Here is a 22,027-nt window from a genome sequence, read left to right on the forward strand (position 1 = left end):
AGAACAGCAGAAACCTAATGGAGGACCTGGGGGAGGGGAAGAGGGAAAGAGGGGTGGGGAGAGGGAGGGACACAAAACCTGAGAGACTATTGAATGCTGAAAATGAACTGAGGGTTGAAGGGGAAGGGGGGGGGAAAGAGGTGGTGGTGATGGTGGAGGGCACTTATGGGGAAGAGCACTGGGTGTTGTATGTAAACCAATTTGACAATAAACTATTTAAAATAAATAAATAAATAAATAAATAAATAAATAAATAAATAAATAAATTAAAAAAAAGTAAGTATGTAACAGGGTGCCTGGGTGGCTCAGTCAGTTAAGCATCCGACTTCAGCTCAGGTCATGATCTCATGGTTCCTGGGTTTGAGCCCCATGTTGGGCTCTGTGCTGACAACTAACTCAGAGCCTGGAGCCTGCTTCAGATTCTGTGTCTCCCTCTCTCTCTGACCCTTCCCTGCTCCTGCTGTTTCTCTCTCTCAAAAATAAATAAAAACATTTTTTAAAAGCATATAACAGTATACATGGTATATAATGTGTGATTGTGGTAATTAAATAATCCATGTAAAACACATAACATAGTGCTTGGCACATATTACTCAAAGGATGTTCGTGTCTTTTATTATTATGAATTTTATTCATGAGTTCAGATTGGGCATAGTATATTGGAGGTGATATATCTCTTATGTTAAAATTCCTAAGTGTATGGCAATGAGAAAGGATGAAATCTGGCCATTTGCAGCAATGTGGCTGGAAATGGAGGGTATTATGCTAAGTGAATTAAGTCAGTCAGAGAAAGACAGATACCATATGTTTTCACTCATATGTGAATCTTCAGAAACGTAACAGAAGGCCATGGGGGAGGGGAAGGGGAAAAGTAAAGTTGCCGAGAGAGAGAGGGAAGCAAACCGTAAGAGACTTTCAAATAATGAGAACAAACTGAGGGTTGATGGGGGTGTGGGAGAGGGGAAAGTGGGTGATGGGCATTGAGGAGAGTACTTGTTGGGATGAGCACTGGGTGTTGTATGGAAACCAATTTGACAATAAATTATATTTAAAAAGTCTTAAGTCTAATGGTAGGAATGAAATTCAGATAGATAGATCCCTCGTCGTTACTTTTCACCACCATATTTTAACAGTTACAGTGTTCATGGGGGATCCAGCAGCAGTAACAGTTAAGACTAGAACGGGTTTCAGGGCAGTGTGGGCGTAGTGAGCTGGGAAATCTTTGTTCTGTGGAGGCGGCTGGCTTGCAGGGGATTTACCAGCATCCCACCAGACGGCCGCCGAACGTGAAACCAAATTGCCCCAGACATTACCAGGTATCTGCTGGAATGCAGAACTCTCTGAGAACCAGCGAACCAGAGGGAACCATGTACGCTTCTTCAACATGTAACAGAGTTTTAGTGTATAGAAGAATTGGCTGATTCAGTATAACCCAGAAGGCAGTAGCAGCATTGATTGATACAAGTTAGAAAGAACTTAATAGAAGAACATTTTTATAGTTTGAGCCAGCTAAAAATAGAATGCACTGGCTTGTGAGTCAGCGGCTTCTCAACTTTGATGAGTGATTCGGGGCCGTATCACAGAGTGTGCTGGGAATTTCTTTTCTGGGAGAGCGTACGAAATAAATCTGTTAGATCGCCTTTAATGATAGGTTGCTCTCATTTGAGCAGGTATAATGATCACGGGTTGGAAATCATCCCAATTAGGGTTATAGCTGAGACCGTGAAGATAACTGAGCTCGCTCTCTCTGAGAGCAAGAGAAGGGAACAGCATGGTGTGAACTGGACTTCAGGGAATGTCCGTAATTTAAGAGGGAACCTGGAATGCAGCCGACTTTCACTGACCCTGTGGTATGTCAGGAATGACGAAGGAAACCAAGGAAATACACTAATTTCTTTGAAAATAAATAATAAAATGGATAACCCCCTAGCAAGACTTCTCGAAAAGAAAAAAGACCCAAATAAGTAAAATCATAAATCAGACAGGAGAAATAACAACCAACACCACAGGAATATAATCAATTATATACCAAAGAATTAGACAACCTGGAGAAAAAGAATAAATTTCTAGAAACATATAAACTACCAAAACTGAAAGAGGAAGAAATAGAAAACTTGAACTGACTGATAACCGGCAAAGAAATTGAATTAAATCTCTCCTAACAAACAAATGTCAGGGTCAGAAGGCTTCACAGGCAAATTTTACCAAACATTTAAAGAAGAGCCTATTCTTCTTAAACTATTCCTAAAAAATAGAAAAGAAAAAACCCTTCCAATTTCATTGTATAAAGCCAGCATTTCCCAGATATAAAACCGGACAAAAATTTCACTAAAAAAAAAATTACAGGCCAATATCTCTGATGAAATGGATGCAGAAATTTTCAGTAAAATGCCAGCAAACCGAATCCAACAGTATATTTAAAAGAATCATTCACCACTACGAAGTGGGATTTATTCCTGGGCTGCAAGGGTGCTTCGGTATTGGCAAATCAATCAGCATGGTACACCGCATTGATAAAAGAAAGGATAAGAACCATGTATGATCCTGTAAATACGCAGGCAAAGCATTTCACAAAATACAGCATCCATTCTTGATAAAACCCTTCAACGGAGTAGGGTTCGAGGAAACATACCTCAACATAATCAAGGCCATATATGAAAAGCCCACAGCTAGTATCATCCCCAGTGGGGAAATATTGAGAGTTTTTCCACTAAGGTCAGGAACAAGACAAGGATGTTTACTGTCACCACTTTTATCCAACATGGTACTGGAAGTCCTAGCCACAGCAGACCACAGAAAGATATAAAAAACATCCAAATCACCAAGGAAGAATGAAAACTGTCACTTTTTGCAGATGACATGAGACTATATGTAGAAAACCTGAAAGACTCCACCAAAAAATTGCTAGAACGGATAAATTCAGTGAAATTGCAGGATACAAAATCAACATACAGAAATCTGTTTTATTTCTATATACCAGTAATCAAGCAGCAGAAAGGGAATTCAAGGAATCAATCCTGTTGACAATTGCATCAAAAACCATATGATATCTAAGAATAAACCTAACCAAAGAGGTAATAAACCTATGTGCTGAAAACTATAAAACACTGATGAAAGAAATTTAAAATGACACAAAGGTACTTAAAAACATTCCATGCTCATGGATTACAAGAAAAAAATTGTTAAAATGGCTAGATTACCCAAAACAATCTATATATTTAGTGCAATCCTATCAAAATACCAACAGCATTTTTCACAGAGTTAGAACACCAGTCTTAAAATGGGTATGGGAGCACAAAGACCCTGAATGGCCAAAGCAACCTTAAAAAGGAAAAGCAAAGCTGTAGGCATCACAAATCTGGACTTCAAGTTATATTACAAAGCTCTAGTATGATCAAGATAGTATGGCATTGTCACAAAAACAGACACATTTCTCAATGGAACTGAGTAGAAAATCCAAAAATTAACCTGCAACTATATGGTCAATTAATCTTTGACAAAAGAGTAAAGAATATCTGAGGGAAAAAAAGATTCTCTTCAACAAATAGTGTTGGGAAAACTGGACAGCAACATGCAAAAGAATGAAACTGGACCACTGTCATACACAAAAACAAATATAAAGTGGATGAAAGATCTAAATGTGAGATAGGAAACCATAGAAGTCCTAGAGGAGGACACAGCAGTAATCTCTTTGACATTGTCTATTCCTTAGGAAAGGGAAACAAAAGCAAAAATAAACTGTTAGGACTTTATCAAAATAAAAAGCTGTTGGGACTTTATCCAAATAAAAAGGTTCTGTGCAGTGAAGTAAAGCTAAAAGGCAACCTAGGGAAGGGGAAAAGATATTTGCAAATGACATATCTGAAAAAGAGTATCTAAAATGTATAAAGATCTTATACAACTCAGCACCCAAAAAACAAATAATCTAATTAAAATGGGAAGACATGAATAGACATTTTTCCAAAGAAGATCCACAGATGGCCAGCAGACACAAGCTTAATGTTATTATCGTCAGGGAAATACAAATCAAAACTACAATGAAATATCACCTCATACCAGTCAGGATAGCTAAAATTAGCAATATAAGAAACAATAGATGTTGGTGGGGATGTGGAGAAAGGAAACCCTCTTGTGCTGTCAATGGGAATGCAACCTGCAAGTTAAAAATAGAACTACATATTTGCCCAAAGAATACAAAAATACTAACTTGAAGACATATATGTACCTTGATATTTTTAGCAGCATTATCTACAATAGCCAAAATATGGAAAGAGCCCAAATTTCTAGCACGCTCTTTCTCTCTCTCTCTCTCTCTCTCTCTCTCTCTCTCTCACTCTCACACTATATATATACATATATGTATATATACATATATATATACATACATATATGTATGCTCTCTAGCTCTATATATTATAATACTCTAGCTATATATGTGTGTGTATACATATATATACACTCTCTATCTATATATATGTATATATAATTTCTCTCTCTCTCTCTCTCTCTATATATATATATATATAAGGAAATAACTCAGAGAAAAACAAATGCCATATGATTTCTCTCATGTGGAATTTAAGAAACAAAACAAATAATAGTAGGGGAAAAAAGAGAGAGGCAAACCAAGAAACAGACTGTTAACCATAGAGAATGAACTGATGGTTACCAGAGGGGCGGTGGGGGGTGTGGGGGGGGGTAAAATAGGTGACGGATATTAAGGAGGGCACTTGTGGTGAACACCAGCTCTTGTATGTAAGTGTTGAATAAATAAATTTTACACCTGAAACTAATATTGTATTGTATGTTATGGAACTGGAATTTAAATAAAAACTTAAAAAAAGAAAATAAGGTATGAAGAAAGATGCCTTAAAGATTAAAGAATGGATGACTAGTATCGTCAATTGAGAAGTGAAAAGTCAGATAATTTTTAGAAAGTCACTTTGAGGAAAGTATCCTCTAGAATGTTGACTATTTTATAAACATTAATCTTTATTAATAGTAACAACTTTATTAGTATATAAGCCAGATGTCAGATTACAAGCAGTTAAATAATACTAGGTTATGAGGAAATTGACATAGAGGTGGCTACCTTGATCACTTAATAAACTAGAGAAAACGATAGGATCAATAAAATAGGGTTGTTTTATTTTTCAGGAGATACGGGACTTGGGCACTTTTGGAAATCAAAATTAAGATGAAATAGAGGGTATAAATATTAGGGACAAGATAATTACTAAAACCAAAAGGCACTTTTTAACTACTTCAGTAGTTAAAAAGATTAGGATTACAGGCTTTTTTCCTCTTTTTTTAATCCACTTTATTTGATACTGGATAGCAGATTAGAGAATGGAAATGGAAATACAACTCTTGTGAGATTGTGTGCGAGATCAGAGTTCCTAATGGACGGGGAGGAGAGCATCTGAGGCTTACAGAGGCGGATCTGATTTTTGACTCTACCACTTATTTCCTTTGGGACTATAAGTAATTTATTTTGAACTTTCTGAGCATTGGGTTTTTCTTTTTAAAAAATAGGAATCATATATTCGATCCACAAGTATTCTTATAACTAAATCCAAGCATCGATGTGGTATATTTAGCACAGTCTCAGGAATGTGTTCAGCCCTCAAAGGATGGTGCTGGGATTGCCATTGCTGTCGACCTTGAAGGACATTCTAAGATCACCTCTTCAAGGGAAATAGGGAGAAAAAAAAGATATATTACGGAATTAACAAGAGTAGAAAGTGTTAAGATTTACACAGCTTATGAGTGAATTGATTGAAGAATACTAGGATTATCCATTAAGGATGAAGATCAGGTTCTTGTAGTGACCAGTAACCATTGACTTTGTAGTGGCCCAGGTCTGTCACCTCTGGGTATTTTCACAGCATAATGTTGGATCACAGAGCAAAGGGAGAGACAAGAGTGCTATGTGGTTGGAACCGATTAATCAGATTCACCGAATTCTGTTACTTTGAGATTTGTGAGTCTCAAACCACTGCTAACAAAGTATCCTACATTTTCATAGTTTATGGCTGTCTTGTACCTTAATCTGTATAAGCCGTGTGTACGAACACTGACTGAATTGCTTCTTAGTGTAAACATTAGCATATGCCAGAGTTTTTCAACTTCAGCACGAGTGACAAGTTGGACTGGGTAACTCCTTGTTGTTGGGGACCGCGCTGCGCATGGCAGGGTGTTTGGCCTTATCCCTGGCTCTACTTATCTGATGCCAAGTTGCACCCACTATCAATGTTGTGATTATCACACATGTCTCCAGACATTGCCAGATTGCCCTCCGGGTAAGCAGAGAGCAAAGCTGTCTTCAGTCAAGAACCACTGGAATATGCTCATAGCTAAAATGGTTGCTAATACAGAGAAAGTGAATGAACCTGTGTGAAATGTAAACTTATAAAGTTGCCCGCTTTTATGACTCAATAGCAATTTTAAATAGATTTCTGTTGCTTTGTAAGACCAACAGAGTTATAAATTTACATTCCTTCTGACAGAGAATATCTTAAAGATAGACTACGCTGTATAACAAGGAATAAAAATAATTACTCTACTGTATCCTTTGATTTTACTTGAGAGCATATTAAACATGGCCAATTTATCCATTTTTGCTTTAATTATTTACAAGGGTGGAGTGGCTAGTTCTATATATTTTTAAATTCTGTTTGTATTCTTTTATATTTCATTACATATTTCTAATGTTTTAAGCAAAAATTATTTGTGTTTTATTTTACAGTTGTTTTTTATCCTTATTGCTGGTGGCTGCAGTGGTCTGGAAGATCAAACAAACATGTTGGGCGTCTCGACGGAGAGAGGTACCAGTAATATTATTTCATCTTTTGTTTATAGATTTGAGTAAACAGGAATCACTATTACTTAACTAGCACGTGCCTCTTAGATACAGAGTTTCAAATCAACTTTACTTATTAAGATTGAAAAAATCAATATAGAGTTTTTAAGCTTTAGCGCAAACTTTACCACTATCATTTTAAGTTAGTATCTGTAGAAACATTGTTTAGGTGTAAGCAGTTATTGTAAATAGTGTTAGAATTCATATCAAATATATATATTATTACTATTGATTAAACAATTTGTGTTTTTTAAATTTAAGTAGTTGTAAAAACTATTTTTATAAGGATCTCTTGCAATTTAAAAGAAAATTCTCAGTGATAAATATTTTTAGTTTTATCTCCTAGATTTTTTTTTTTTAGGAATCAAATCTTTACAATTTCATGATTATCTCATAATTCTAGTATGTTTGAAGTATACCTCAATTTGATACTTTCTGTGTCAGAATTAATCATGTATGTTCCGTGTAATCCTAAAATCGATAAAAACAGTACTGCTTTTTGTCGTGCAGAACAACGAATGATACAAATATATTAGACAGTTTCTTAACTTTGTGTATATTAATTACTTGAAAGAAACAAAGAAATATAGCAAACTGAGGAGCATAAATGTTAAATAGGTTTATTGTTTTATACTTATATAATGGAAAAGCAGGTTTCTTTTTTTATTAGTATTATAGTCTATTAGTATTAATATGGGTATGCTGTTACAAGTTTTATTCGTCTTCTACTTGTTGCATCTGCCAGTATATTTTTATATGTATAATTTTGTGCAATAATATAATGCATTGGTATAATTGCTTACCATCTCTTTTTCACATATCAAATAATATATGTAAAGATTTGAAGCTAATCTGGAATATTCTAAGTTATATAATTAGTGAATGCCACGAGTTCTTCTTAATTATTCTTCAGTTTTCAAACATCCATTGAAACTCAGAGCCTAAGTATAATATGTTTGCAAACTTGATAGCCCTCCCCATCTAGATAATTTCTGTCTCTGATTTTCTGTAAATGGTCCAGGCAACATCAATGAGAATATACTTGGCATGACCCTATGATAAAAGTAATCCAATTGAAAAGGATCTTATTAAATATAAATACAGAAATATTTGGCAAGAAGTGGGATTCTGCGTGAAGATAAACCGTCTTCTACACATGTTAAATCCTCTGCTAGGTGAAATTATAAATTCAGGAAAGGAGAAACAATTGGTAGGTAGACAATGTGAAGGCTTTGCATAATGGCATAGGGCAAATGGCAATTTATACTTCTAATTATTAGAAAATAAGTCAAAATCAATGAGGGAGCCTGGGTTCCCACCTCATTATGACTATGTTTAAGTATCTGATTTCTAAAGTTGATTAAATGCAACTCCATAAATGTAGCATTGTTAAGTGAAATAAGTCAGGCAGAGAAGGACAGATACCATATGTTTTCACTTATAAGTCTAACAGGAGAAACTTAACAGAGGACCATGGGGAGGGAAAGGGGGGAAAAAGCGTTAGGGAGAGGGAGGGAAGCAAATCATGAGAGACTCTTGAATACTGAAAACAAACTGAGGGCTGAAGAGGGAGGGGGTAAGGGGAAGGGGGCTGATGGTCATGGAGGAGGGCACTTGTGGGGAAGAGCACTGGGTGTTATATGGAAACCAACTTGGCAATAAACTATAAATAAAAAATAAATGTAGTATTGTGAGATCAGTGTGTGATTTGGTCATTAACTACTTTTTGATTATGGTAAGTGTCCTAATTGAATTTCCTTTCCTCTAAAGAGAAGGGATTGTACTATATAACTAATTCTTCAAGCTCTGGAAATGTTTATATGTAGTAACTAAAGCTAAGAAACGGTATTAAATATTTGAGAAAACTACTGTGAATAGTTCATTTTCCTATAAAACTTTCACATTTATCAAAATGAGTAATTGCTTTTGGTTAATATAATGTTTTGGTAAATAATGTTTTTGTATATTAGAAGTTCTTGCAAGCAGATTTTAAACTTTAATTTTAATAATAAAAACATAAATTTATCTTTTTATTGGAAGTCAAAATCTTTCAGAATATATGTTGCACATTGAAATAACAATGGAGAAATAGGAAGGTTAGAGATCATGTGTGCTTCTGAATATTACCATATCCTCTTGATAGTCTCTCAATATAATGGCCCTCTTTCTAGAACTCATCTGGGTAGTGAGTCTCAAAATAATAAAATTTGCTACCTCTACTGAGATGCAAGATTTATCTTGTTGAGATGTCATGTGATGTTTACAATAACATGTTAAAATTGAGGTGTTTTCTCAAATTTAATTTTTAGTAGGTCTTTTAAATAGAGAATTATGAATGTCTTAGAAACCATTTACATTATGATGCCCAGTGAAGATATCATTCTGAAGACTAACAGAGCTCTATTATTAGATAATAGTTTTATATTATTAAACGGTGGTCATTTTGGTCTTAGAGGCCCAAAGACTTTTTACTACACTATTTATAGCTTCTATAATAACCCCATTTATAGACTTTATTTGGATGAATTTAAAAATATGTTTTTATTTGATCCTCTCTTTATTCAGTTTTCACTGTTAGGTTACCTCTGATATTCTCAAAAGGGATGTTTCCTTTATATGGATATGTCACTTTCTCTGAAACATTAAGGTATCAACTGTTGTAAGCCTCAGAAGACTATAATTAATTAGTACAATGACAATTTATTAATAATGGTAAATTAAAATTATTTGAAGGATTCTCCCTTCTGAATATTTCTGTAATTTTGTTAGGGGAATTATATACTACTTGCTTTTCCAAATATTAGGACTGGTTTAAAATGAAAATATCTTGGGGACCCTGGGTGGCTCAGTCGGTTGAGCATCCAACTTTGGCTCAGGTCATGATTTCATGGTTTGTGGGTTCAAGCCCCACACTGGGGTTTGCACTGACAGCTCAGAGCCTTCTTTGGAATCTCTGTCTCCCTCTCTTTCTGCCCCTCCCCTGTTCACGCTCTCTTTCAAAAATAAACATTAAAAAGATTAAAAATAAAATGAAAATGTCTTTGGCTTATTTTAATATATTGTTTAATTCAACCATACATGTTGCTTAAAAAAAACAAATTATTCAAAGCTTTGGTTTCTCATAAACACATCTGTACTGTTTTGGTGGTATGATTTCAGTGACAGAAACCTATTATTAATTTCTTATAAATTTTTTTACTATTTATTCATTTTTGAGAGAGAGTGCGAGAGAGAGAGAGTGAGCATGAGTGGGAGAGGGGCGGAGAGAGACAGGGAGACACAGAATCCAAAGCAGGCTCCAGGCTCCCAGCTGTCAGCACAGAACCTGATGCGGGGCTTGAACTCAGAGACCATGAGACCGTGACCTGAGCCGAAGGCAGTCACTTAACTGAGTAAGCCACCAGGTGCCCCAAAACGCATTATTAATTTAACACTTTTTGAATAACACCCCTGACAATTCAGGGGCTCTAAAAAACACAATAACAAAGGACTTCATTGTAATACATCTTTTCATTTAGGAACTTCACATTCATTTCTATGATAACCTTATTAAGGATCCTTATTATTAAGGATATGGACATTTTTAGGTGGGTGGGGTGCCATGTTAATGAATGGAAACAATAAGTGGATATTGATCAGTGTCAATGTTATAATACAGTAGAAGCATGGGTTCATGTTTTTAAATTAAACTTATGCCTATTACAGAGCTATTGAAACATTTAGTTGCAATGGTACATTCAACTTCAGATAAATATTCATTACATTATATAAACATTTTTTAGAACCAAGTATATGTTAAATGAAGGCCCTTGAAATATTGTCATGCTTAATAATCTTCATTTTTAAACTGAAATTTGAGTTCTTAGTAGGTATCATAAGGCAGAAACCTGTCAAAACATTATAATTACTCCTTACATTAAAGATATTTAATGTATATTTGACTAATGAGTGAAAATATCCTGTATATCTTAATATTTACAAGATTTTTTTTAGCTGGAAACATTTTTTTCCAACATATTTTGAGTAGTTTAATTGTAGTTTGCCTCTGTTAAAGTCTAACTGTAAAATCCATGGAATAGTAGATCCCATAGGCAAATGTAAAGTTATTTCTAATCAACTTCACATCACAAGTGGGTCTGGGTATGTGAGTGATATTTCCTATATCAGCAACTTTACCTTCTTTAAAAAAAAAAAACTTTTCCTTCTTTAATTCTCTTAATCTTATGGCTCTATAAAAGTTTTAAACATATAATTATTATGGAGCTTTACCACATTATTTGCTTATCTTTCATAGTCAAATATGCCCTTCTAATGCTTAAAAATCCATTAAAAAAACATTGCCTAGGATAAGACAAAGTCCACTGAGTGACTGACTTTGTGTTCATGATGCATTACTTTCTTTCACATTTCATAATCATACTTGATAAAACCTAGATTTGAATTTAGCATTGTAAACCCAAAATTTGAGTTAAAAATATACTAAAACCCAGAAGTATCTCTGAGTAACAAACTACTTTTTTAGAGGTAAATGCATTGTCTTTCCATCAATATCTAATTGTTTTGGTGCACAAAAATAAAAGATAATAATATCGTTTAGTTACACTTTACTGAGTTCATGTCATGGGAAAAGAATTAATGATAAAATATTCCCTGAGATGCTAAATTTGTGGTAAATGGGTTCTTATTAAAGCAACGTAGCTGTGTTTTACAAAATGAGTTCTTCTTCCTCCTTAGACCCCCAGTATTTAGTGAGAAGGAGTGGGCATAGCAGAGAGAGTAACAAGAAAATGTTACTTTGGGTGGAGAAATTAAAACTAATTGATTAGGTAATTATGTACCTTCTTACAGAATTTCTTAGTACTTTGAGAATCTGTATTTTATATAATGTTAGACATTTTAATATCTAGATAGAGCTTACATAAAACATTATTTTGTCAAAAAAAGCAAGGTTTTCTTTAAACATAAATAATGCACTCAAATAACTGTCTCTCTATTTAACGGCCTTAATGTTAACTTATTTTTGTTATCATTTTCTCTTATTGAATTTCAAAATGTAATAATTCTCTTGCTTTAATACTTTATCCTGTAAGACTATAAATTACAGATGTTCAGCATGCTTATTTATATTATCATAGTTTTAAAAATTAGCCTAGGTCTATACAAAAATAACTTGAATTGAGAAATCAGATATGTATGGGAGAATAAGATTTGAAAATTAACTGATTCTTGCCCTGTATACCTGTGGCCAAAAATCTTATTGTAGATATAGTGCTTTCATTTTGCCAGTTCAGCAAAGATGTACTAATCTCTTGGAATATTCCAGACAGATTGATAAATACTGCAGATATAAAGAAAAGGACATGGACTCTATATTTTAGGGGATTCGTAGTTCTAAATTTTCAGCAGATACTCACACATATGTGCACACGATCTCAAAGGAGCGGTTCACTTTGTTGCGGTGCCACCTGTAGGGGGCGATACACTATATTACACAGTTTTCTGGAAGTGGGATTAGTAATAGAAGGAAACGTAAACTGTTGCATAACTGTACGTAGAATTAATTTCTAAAAACATAAGATAAAAACTTTTAGCATTGTACAAGACACTTATTAATACAATATAAAATTGCATGAAATTATAGTTTTTATTTGTTATATTTTATTATCTCTAATTTAGACCCATTTGTTTATATAGATTAAGAAATGGCCAGGAATATTGAATTTCTTTCAATAAATTTTAATCTGATTCATCATAGAATCTTATACATCTAATACACACCTTTGTGTCTGTTTATATATGTCTCCAGTGTATATGTATAGGTATGTGTTTTTATACAAAATATATTCGTTGTTCTTCTAAAACTCCAATTTAACTGAACATTCTATGTTTTCATTTGCCCAATCTGGCAACCCTGTTTCCAGTAAAAACACTTATCCTAGAACTGAGGGGTAGGTTTAATACTACAAAATTCACATGGGCCGGGAGAGAGAGAGAGAGAGAAAGAGAGAGAGAGAGAAATAATTCTCCAAAGTTAAATATTGATTTGTTTTCAAATCAAGTGGGAGTTATACTGGGCAAACAAAAATAGAAATGTTGACTTTGGGTATTACCCTTCAAAATTAAAGGAAAAACTCTTGACTTAACAAATAGATTTATAGGATTATATCCTAAAAATACAAGGCTGCCTACTTTTTCAAAATACCTTCATACAAAGATGTTTATAGAGAGTTTTTTTGGTATGTCAACAATTTCATGTCATTCAAAAAGCTTCTTGAAAGAATTCTGTTTTCTAATAATGGGATATTATGTAACCAAAAACTAAGAAGATATATAGGTATGTCTTTAAAATAAAACATCATTCCTTCATTCAACAGATATTTATTGAACAACAATTTATTGAACAAGCACATTTTCAGAGTAACACAGCAGTAAACAAGAATCATCACAGTTCTTGAAAAGCTACAGGTCTTAAAAATATGCTATTAACTGGGAAATGCTGATATAGTTTTATAATGTTTCTATTTCAAATCATTCACACAAACATAGACACATGCGTTGTGCTCATGAAGATTTTGAGAGAACTGCCAAGATTGTTTCTAGATTGTGGGATTGGTATTTCATAAGAAAGAATGATTTTATTATTTCATAATTTTATGCAAACAAATATTTAAATTTCAGGAAGGTAGAGGGCACAATCCAACATTTTGGAGTTGGGCATCTAGCAAAAATAGTATTTAATCCTCATGTTAGAAGATATATATTATTTCTCTCTTAGCTATATAAGGAATTTGAGGGGAGTTGTGTGCTGTGATCAAAGCTTGTAACCGGTAAATGAAAGAGTTACGATTTTTTATTAAGTCTGTCAGATTCCAAAACTCTAGCTCTCAGAGCCATACAAAGAACTTTAAAGATAGCCTGAGTTTGAACAGGTTTGATTTACCATTGATAGTTATAATTGACCACTTAGAATATAACCTAAGTATCTGTTTGTTGTAGAAGCAATATGCTGTATTAGTCGTCTAATATTATTTAATATGACACAATCAACCATTATTTAATATACAAGTTAGAAGGAAAAGACTGACAAACTATCGCACAGTACTCTCTCACTGTGTTTATTTTGTACTTATTGAAAGCGCTTATAGAATTACTTAGAGATTTTATTACATATCATTCATATACATACATTGAAATTGAAAGGAAGGTAGATTCAAAGTAAATTGGTAAGGTATTACTAAAACTTGTTCACATTCACAGTTCAGTTTTGTTTTAAATCACTTTTGAATCAAGTAAAAATGTTTTGTTTCATGTAGTATCATTGACTGAATAATCAAGTTTGTGTCTGGGCAGGCAATGCCGTATATAACATAACTGCCATCTGGCCAGTAGTGATAGTATGATTTCACTGATTGTAAGACACATGTTTCAGAGACGCTTAGATGGGGAAACAAATGTGTCTTAGAATCAAAATGCAGTAGCGCCTACTTTATAAGGTTTTTAGTATTAACTAAGTTAATGCACACTAAATGCTCACTGCACTGCCTTTTTCCTTACTAGAACTCAACAAATGTAGCTGTTATTGATATGTAATATAAATAATGATTAACATTATATTGTGTATTAATATTAGTACCAGCAACTCCTGTATATCTTGGATTCTTCTCCTTCTCCATGTTCCCTCTAACACAGTTGTTCTCAATTCAGTAGGCTAGAAACACCCGTTGATCTTAAAAAATTATATGTATATATCCTTGAGAGCCACTCCACGGTTCCACCCCCTCCAGACCTTAAATCAGAAGTCTGTGAAGCTCAGCTTTATGAGTCTATTTCTAAAGCCTACAATAGATTCTATTATGCACCATTAGCATTGAAACTGTACTTTGGCTTTTACTCTTAGATGGAAAACATTTGAAGGGTTTTCAACAGAGGAGTTAAGTGATTTGAGTTTAAAAGATATGATTTGTAACTGATATTTCTGCTGTTGTGTTGAAACTAGACTAAGATAAACAATTGCAGACATAGGGACACTGGTAAGGAGGTTACTGCCCTACCTGATGAGAGATGATGATTGCTTAAATCAAGAGGTGGCAATGGGTATAGCAAGAAGTGATCAGATTTTTGATTTGTTTTGAAGTCACACAGTTGGATAGATGGGGAGGTATAAGAAGAATTAAACTAATCATGACTTCAAAAGAATATGCTTCAAAACCAAGCATGACTAGAAGGTTTGTCTAAACAACTATAAAGATAAAACTGCCATCAATGGGAATGGGATTGATTGAAAATAAAATTTGTTTGGGGAAAGGAATTCAATTTTTACATGTTAAGTTTGACACATCTATTGGACAATCCAATTAGATAAGTCAAGGAAGTAGGTGGCTCTGGCAAGAGGAAAGATGTAAGCAGGAGAGAGAAATTTGGGAGTCTCAGTGTATCAATGCTATTTAAAGCCATTGGACTGGTGGTATCACCAAGAAAGGAGGATTAAGCCCTGCGTTATTCAAACTTAATGTTATGGATTGAATATGTCCTCTCCCAAATTCATAGGTTGAGGCTCTAAACCCCTATGTTATGGTATTTGGAAGGGAAGCATTTAGGAGGTCTTAGGGCTTATGTGGTGTTGGTACTCTCAGAAATAGTGCCCACTATGAAGAGGAACAGAGGAAGAGTGCTTTCTCTCTGACAGTACACACAGAAGTCATATGAGCACACAGCAAGATAGTAGCTGTTGGAAAGCTAGGAATATGGGCCTCCAACAACACATCTGCCAGCACCTTGATCTTGGACTTCCTAACCTTCAGAACTGTGAGAAATAAATGTATGCTGTTTAAGTCATTCAGTTTATGGTATTTTGTTGTAGCAGCCTGAGCTAAGACACTCAAGAAATCAGAGAGAAGATAAAATCAGCACAGAATGCTATGAAGTTGAATAAAAACTAAGTGAATGTGAGTTCCTGGAAGCTGAGGAAGCCCTCGGCTGTATGAAAGAGAAGAGAGTTTAATTTTATCCAGGGGAAGAAGTTTGAAACAAACTATGGAGAACTTCAATGCTAATGGCTTCCTTAAAAAAATGGAGACTGTGTTGCTAAGCAATACACAGGAGTCTGATAGCTCCACCATAAATCAGCTAGAAGTTTACCGGAAAGGTCCAGTGATAGTGAAAGTTAAAAGGTTGCCAAAAATGTCAAACACTAGTTTCAAATATTAACCCTACAATGGACCCAAAATTAATTGAATTAGTTTAGGGAGCAATTTAAACCTCAGAGCATTATCAAAAACAATAGTGTCATCAATTCATGGAGGGGAACAGCTGGGTGTGATACCAAAGTAGGCAGGGGTCTTCATAGAAAGATCTCTCATAGACGCCCAGAGAGAGAGCCCAGATAGAAACCAGTCAGCCCGCCTGACAGCGTGCATCCCCGAATCTGCACCCTCTGAGGAACATCACAGGCTACATTGGAGAGAAAATAGACTTCACTAAAATAGCCCCACCAAGTCATTAAACAAATAGGCATGCTAAAACAAAACTTGTTAAAACAAGTAAGAGGACCACAAGAAAAGAAGTAAGAGAGGAGCAAAAAAATACTTGAGGGAATACTGGCTGACATTTAAAAATACTTAGAGATGAATGAAAATAACAGCTTACCAAACTTTATATGATGTATCTAAAGCAGTGCTCAGTAAGAAATATATAGTTGTACATGCCATTACTGGAAAACAAAATCTTAAGTCAATACCCGATTTTTAAAGGTTTTATTTAAATTCAGTTAGCTACCATGCAGTGTAACATTAGTTTCAGGTGTACGTGTGATTAACTCTGTGGTTATGAATCTGTCTCTTGGTTTGCCCATCTCTCTTTTTTCCCCTGTGCTCATTTGCTTTGTTTCTTAAATTTCACGAATGAGTGAAATCATATGGTATTTGTCTTTCTCTGACTGACTTATTTCACTTAGCATAAAACACTCTTTATCTTAACCTTCCACCTTAAGAAACTGGAAAAAGAAGAACAAATTAAATGCATAGGAACCAGAAAAGGAAGGAAATAGTAAAGATTAGAGGAGAAATTAATGAAATAGAGAACAGGCAAACAACAGAGAAAATCAATGAAAACAAATGTTGGTTCTTTGAGAAGATCAATAAATTGAGAAAATAGACTGACCAATAATAAGAGAGACAAGATTCAAATTACTAACATCAAAAATAAATGAAGATATATTATCACTGATCTTTCAGAAATAAAAAGTCCTCTAAGGGTACCTTATGAACATCTGTATCCCAACAAACTGAAAAGTTTAGGTGAAATGGAAATCCCCTGAAGGACATAAACGGTCACCATTGATTCAAGAAGAAATAGAAAGTTCAAATAAACCTATAAAAAACAATAGAAATTTTAAAATTTTCCAGTAGATGTGTCAACAACCTGTCTGCAAGATGCACATCTACTGCCCACAATCGTGCCTTCTTGTTCTGTTTGTTTCAAGTTTTCATTTAAATTCTAGTTAGTTCACATACAGGGTAATGTCGGCTCCTGGAGAAGAATTCAATGATTCATCACTTACACATCAATCTTGCTTTCTAATACAACTTTCCAATGAGAGGAACCAGGGCTGCCTGGAGAACCGGGTGATTGTAGAACTGCAGGAGGAAAGACATCAGCTGAGTTTTGTAATGCTAAAATGTAATGAGGTCCTCAAACATGTGGGGTGCCCATGCTCACCCCACACCACCGTCAAATGACGGGGGTATGTCAAAGGGACACGGGAGCCACTAGAGACAGCTCCTGGTGATCAAAACTGGAACAATCTGTGCAATAAAATAAAGTAGTATTATAACCCAAAGTATAAAATAAATATCAGTGACTCCATACCAATATAAACAAGTAATTGAATAAATAAACAAATGGAGGAGAATTGATGTTCTCCCGTGCAGAGATATTCCAAATAACTTAGGTAGATATTTGGCCCTTATGCAAGTAGAGTATAGCTTCATACTGTGTAAGTGTGAGCTGACTATAGTGACTTCTTGAGTCGCAGCTGTACTAGAAATAATGCTAAATTGGCACTTGACACATACTGTCATTATCTAGAAATTATTTAGTATTCTTGCACATGGTACATTGTATTCATTTTTTAAAGTTTTTTGATATCAGTATAATTATAGTTTAATTTGGTTTATTATTATTCAGTGAAATGATTCACTTACTTTAAATGTTACATTCAAGGTGAACCACCATTAGGGTATATTGAACAAACATGGCATTAGATTCATTTGTGAATCTGACATTGAAAATGGTCATTTTAATGTATCACTTATTCTGAGTCTGAATTCTACTGTTAGACTGTAACAGTATGACTGTCATAATAGTCTTCCTGTTCTCCTCGCTCCTGCGCCTTCACACTCATTTTGTGTGACCAGTCTGTTCCTGTTCCTTGAGTAGCTTCCTCCTTTGTTTTCTAGACACACGTTTTCCATTTCCCAGGTAATATGATATCATAAAACTTTATTCTAGAGGTGGAAGAGATTTTTAGAAGTCATTCTCCACCCTACTGTTAGTAAACATGGGCAGTTTGCTATCAAATTAAGCACCAGTTTTGTTCCTTTTACATTTTTGCATATTATCTTAATATCTATTTTTAATATACAATATATCTGTTTCAAAATTTTAAATGTGTACTCCTGTTACCTAGTCACTCACTTTTCTCCTCCTCAGAATCAATGTTAACAAGTTGTGTGTGTGTATGTGTGTGTCTGTGTGTGTGTTCTCTTGAAGGTATTTGGTAACATATACCAGTAAATATAAACATACTTTCTTCTTCCACATGACTTCCTCTAATGGTAGCATATTATATACACCCGGTTTGGCAGATTGTAGCATAACTTTTAAAGTCTAATAAATTCTTATAATTCTTAATTAAATATTTCATGTTAATGAGCAGTCAAAATGTATACATTAACTTTAATATGATACATCACATTTTGACTATTTTTAGATCTTTTTTCTGTTCTATTCATTTCTAAGGTACAGTCATACATTTAGAATATTCTTTCAAAGAGATTTTTATAAGAATTCCAGGATACCATTCTACCATTCTTAAAACCACACTCCAGTGAACTCATGGCTCTGGTTAAACCTTATAATAGTCTTACAAGAAAAATGACTGAGTATTTTAGTAAGAAATTTAAGACACATCAAGCTAACTCATAATCTTAGAGTTTCACTCATGTGTAGAATTTAAGAAACAAAACAAACAAATGAAAAAAGAGACAAACTAGATTCTTAAGTACAGAGAACAAACTGATGTTTATCGAAAGGGGGGGGATAGAGGAATAGTTGAAGGGGATTAAGAGTTCACTTATCATGATGAGCATTGAGTAATGTATTGAATTGTGGATCACTGTATTCTACACCTGAAACTAATATAATATTGTCTGTGAATTATACTGGAATTAAAAAAAAATAAAAATAAATGCCAAGTTATTATCGTAAAAGAACATGAATTTGAATAAAATGTAGGTTAGCACGATCCTACTTAGTCTATTTCTTTTAAAGTGCCTAGCTAAAAATATTAACTTCTTATTTCTTCTTAATACATCCTGAAGTTCTGACATTGTGGACTCCAGTAAGGTTTATACTTGGAATACTGTCTTTGACTTTCAGAAACCATACGTAATTAAACAACTCTACATAGTCCCATAGTTTCCTACTCAGAGTATAACATTAAAAGAATAAGGTCATAAAATACACTAAGGTAAGTAGGTAAGGCTGATGGTGTGTGCAGGAATCCTGCTTTGGGGCTCTAACATAGACTGCTATATGCTTCCTTGGATGTGAGGGCCTTTCCACATTATTAAGCAGTTAATTCACACTAGTTTGTGAACCAGAGTTCAACTACTGGCAGCTGAAATCCAGTTTTGGAGAAGACATGGTAAATGGTGTACTTGCCTATCAGCTAGGTTGTGCAAAATGTATTTCCCAAGAACACCTTATTTGCTTAACATTCATTGCTTAGGAACTACCAGTATTGGGTAAACCACTCTGTTGTCTTTCTTTAAATCTGAAAAGTGTGGGGGCGCCTGGGTGGCTCAGTCGGTTGAGCATCCGGCTTCGGCTCAGGTCATGATCACACGTTCCTGTGTTCGAGCCCCATATCGGGCTCTGTGCTGACAGTTCAGAGCCTGGAGCCTGCTTCAGATTCTATGTCTCCCTCTCTCTCTGCCCCGCCTCTGCTCATGTTCTGCATCTTTCTCTCTCTCTCTCTCACTCTCTCTCTCAAAAAGAAACATTAAAAGAAATTTTTTTAAACTGAAAAGTTCATAGGTTTTTAGGATTGAGTGTAGAATCCTGTGGTGGCTCAAAACTTATATAGGTAGATGATGAGTGTTCAGAATATTCTTATCTTGGATCATAGCTTTGTAATCTTAATATTTCACAAATTAGAATTAATGTTTTCTTTAGACTGCTATCCTGTTTTTTCTTTAGTATGTATGGTAAAGTGAACTACTGTGTTTTAATACATCTTTTAGTTGTATTGGAGTAATTTTTTTCCAGATGAAAACATCTCATTTTGTCTTAGAGATTAATTCATAATTAGGATTTGCCTAATTAAATTTGTTTTCCATTTAATTTTGATGGATCTATTTTATCAAGAAAAATATATAGTAATTGAAAGTGTATATCAGATGAATTAGTCAGGGATGCCTTTCATGCCAATAACCTATTAAAAGATGAAAAAATGTTAAGATGCATTTCACTTTGATGTCTCTGTTGATAGTTTTTGTCTATTTTTAATATAAAAGTATAATCATATACTGATTCAAATTCTATGTTAAGGTGTAATTTTAGATCAGTATAAGAACATATTTTTTTCTTATTTTGTTAAGACTTACTCATTTTTTACATCTCCTAATTAGCAAATTACCTGCTCATTAGTGAATAACTAGAAGGTATTTTAAATAACAGTAAGTTTAATTAAGATGCTGAAAACCAAATAAATTCTCCAGAAAGTTCTTGCAAGGAGAATGAGGCATACATAATAAGTAACAACCACAATGTCTGTGATTCCTTTTGTTTAACCTTTATAAAACCTTTATAGTCTTGCTACCTGATGAGTGAAATATTTGGTGGCAGTCTGAGTACTGTCATCCTTTATCTAGTTGTTACTCTACTTAATATGCCTCGTTATTGTGCCTAGAATTACTTTTTATTTTTCTTAAGATAAATGTTTGATTTCAAATGAAGGTGACTTTGATGCTCAAGGCTGGCAGTTAATGATAACAGTGGGGTAACTTTTTATGTGTGTGGGACACAGACTCACGTCTGACGGAGGGTGTTGTCATACATAGTAAGTGGCTGGCATATTTTTTGTAGCCTATTAAATCTTGGTGATATGTGTTATTTCAGCTAGAGGAAAAAGAATATTGTGGTAAGTCCTTCTTGATATTGAAGTTTACAAGATATAGAACAAATTCTAATTAGCTTCACCTTTTTTTGCAATGCAAAAATTTAATAATGAATGTGAACTTAATAATCTGAGTACAGGAGCGTAAAACAAAACAAACTGAGTATATCCAATTGCTAAAGTCATGTTCTAGCTTCTATTGTATTAAAGATTTTAAATTCTAGAAATATCACTTTGGTAGCAATATTTTCAGTTAGTAGTGACCATAAAGACATAGATAATATCTATAAGTACTGGATATTACCCTAAATTTCTTTGCCAGAATTTAGATCTTAAATAAAAAGGTCTTAGCAGGTTCTCAATGTTTGGCCACAACTCAGATTTTATCTTAGCAAGCATATGATGTGGTGGGGAAAAAAAAAAACAAATGTCGGGTCTTCTGAACAATATTTTTAAATTGATTTTGCTCTGCAGGTTTTTAAATTAAATTTAATTTTTAGATAAGTAAGACATTCACATAGTTCTATTTTTGAACTATGTGAATGTCTTACTTATCTAAAAATTAAATTAAATTAGTTCTATTTTTGAACTATGTGAATGTCTTTGGTATAGTAGGAGGACCCTAAACTCACCTAGTCCCATGGGTATAACTAGATAATACTGACATTAGTGCAAATAACCGAGAAACATGACTCTAAGACCAGCAGAACAAACTGGACAACTATATATAGAGAAGAAGCTGCGTTGAAGAGGTCGTGAAGGCCAGA

The 22,027-nt window shown here is 34.1% G+C and overlaps 1 protein-coding gene across 1 annotated transcript in view; it reads left to right on the forward strand.

The window, feature by feature from the left end:
• Positions 1 to 22,027, forward strand: part of ATRNL1 (attractin like 1) — a gene marked incomplete at its 5' end in the record, with an annotated part of 743,525 nt that overhangs the window by 339,268 nt on the left and 382,230 nt on the right. The window contains one exon of the mRNA XM_029920431.1: positions 6,749 to 6,827. Coding sequence (XP_029776291.1) covers positions 6,749 to 6,827 — 79 coding nt within the window. The remainder of the gene's footprint in view (positions 1 to 6,748; positions 6,828 to 22,027) is intronic.

Source organism: Suricata suricatta, chromosome 2 (assembly GCF_006229205.1).
Source record: "Suricata suricatta isolate VVHF042 chromosome 2, meerkat_22Aug2017_6uvM2_HiC, whole genome shotgun sequence".
Classification (NCBI taxonomy): Eukaryota; Metazoa; Chordata; class Mammalia; order Carnivora; family Herpestidae; genus Suricata; species Suricata suricatta.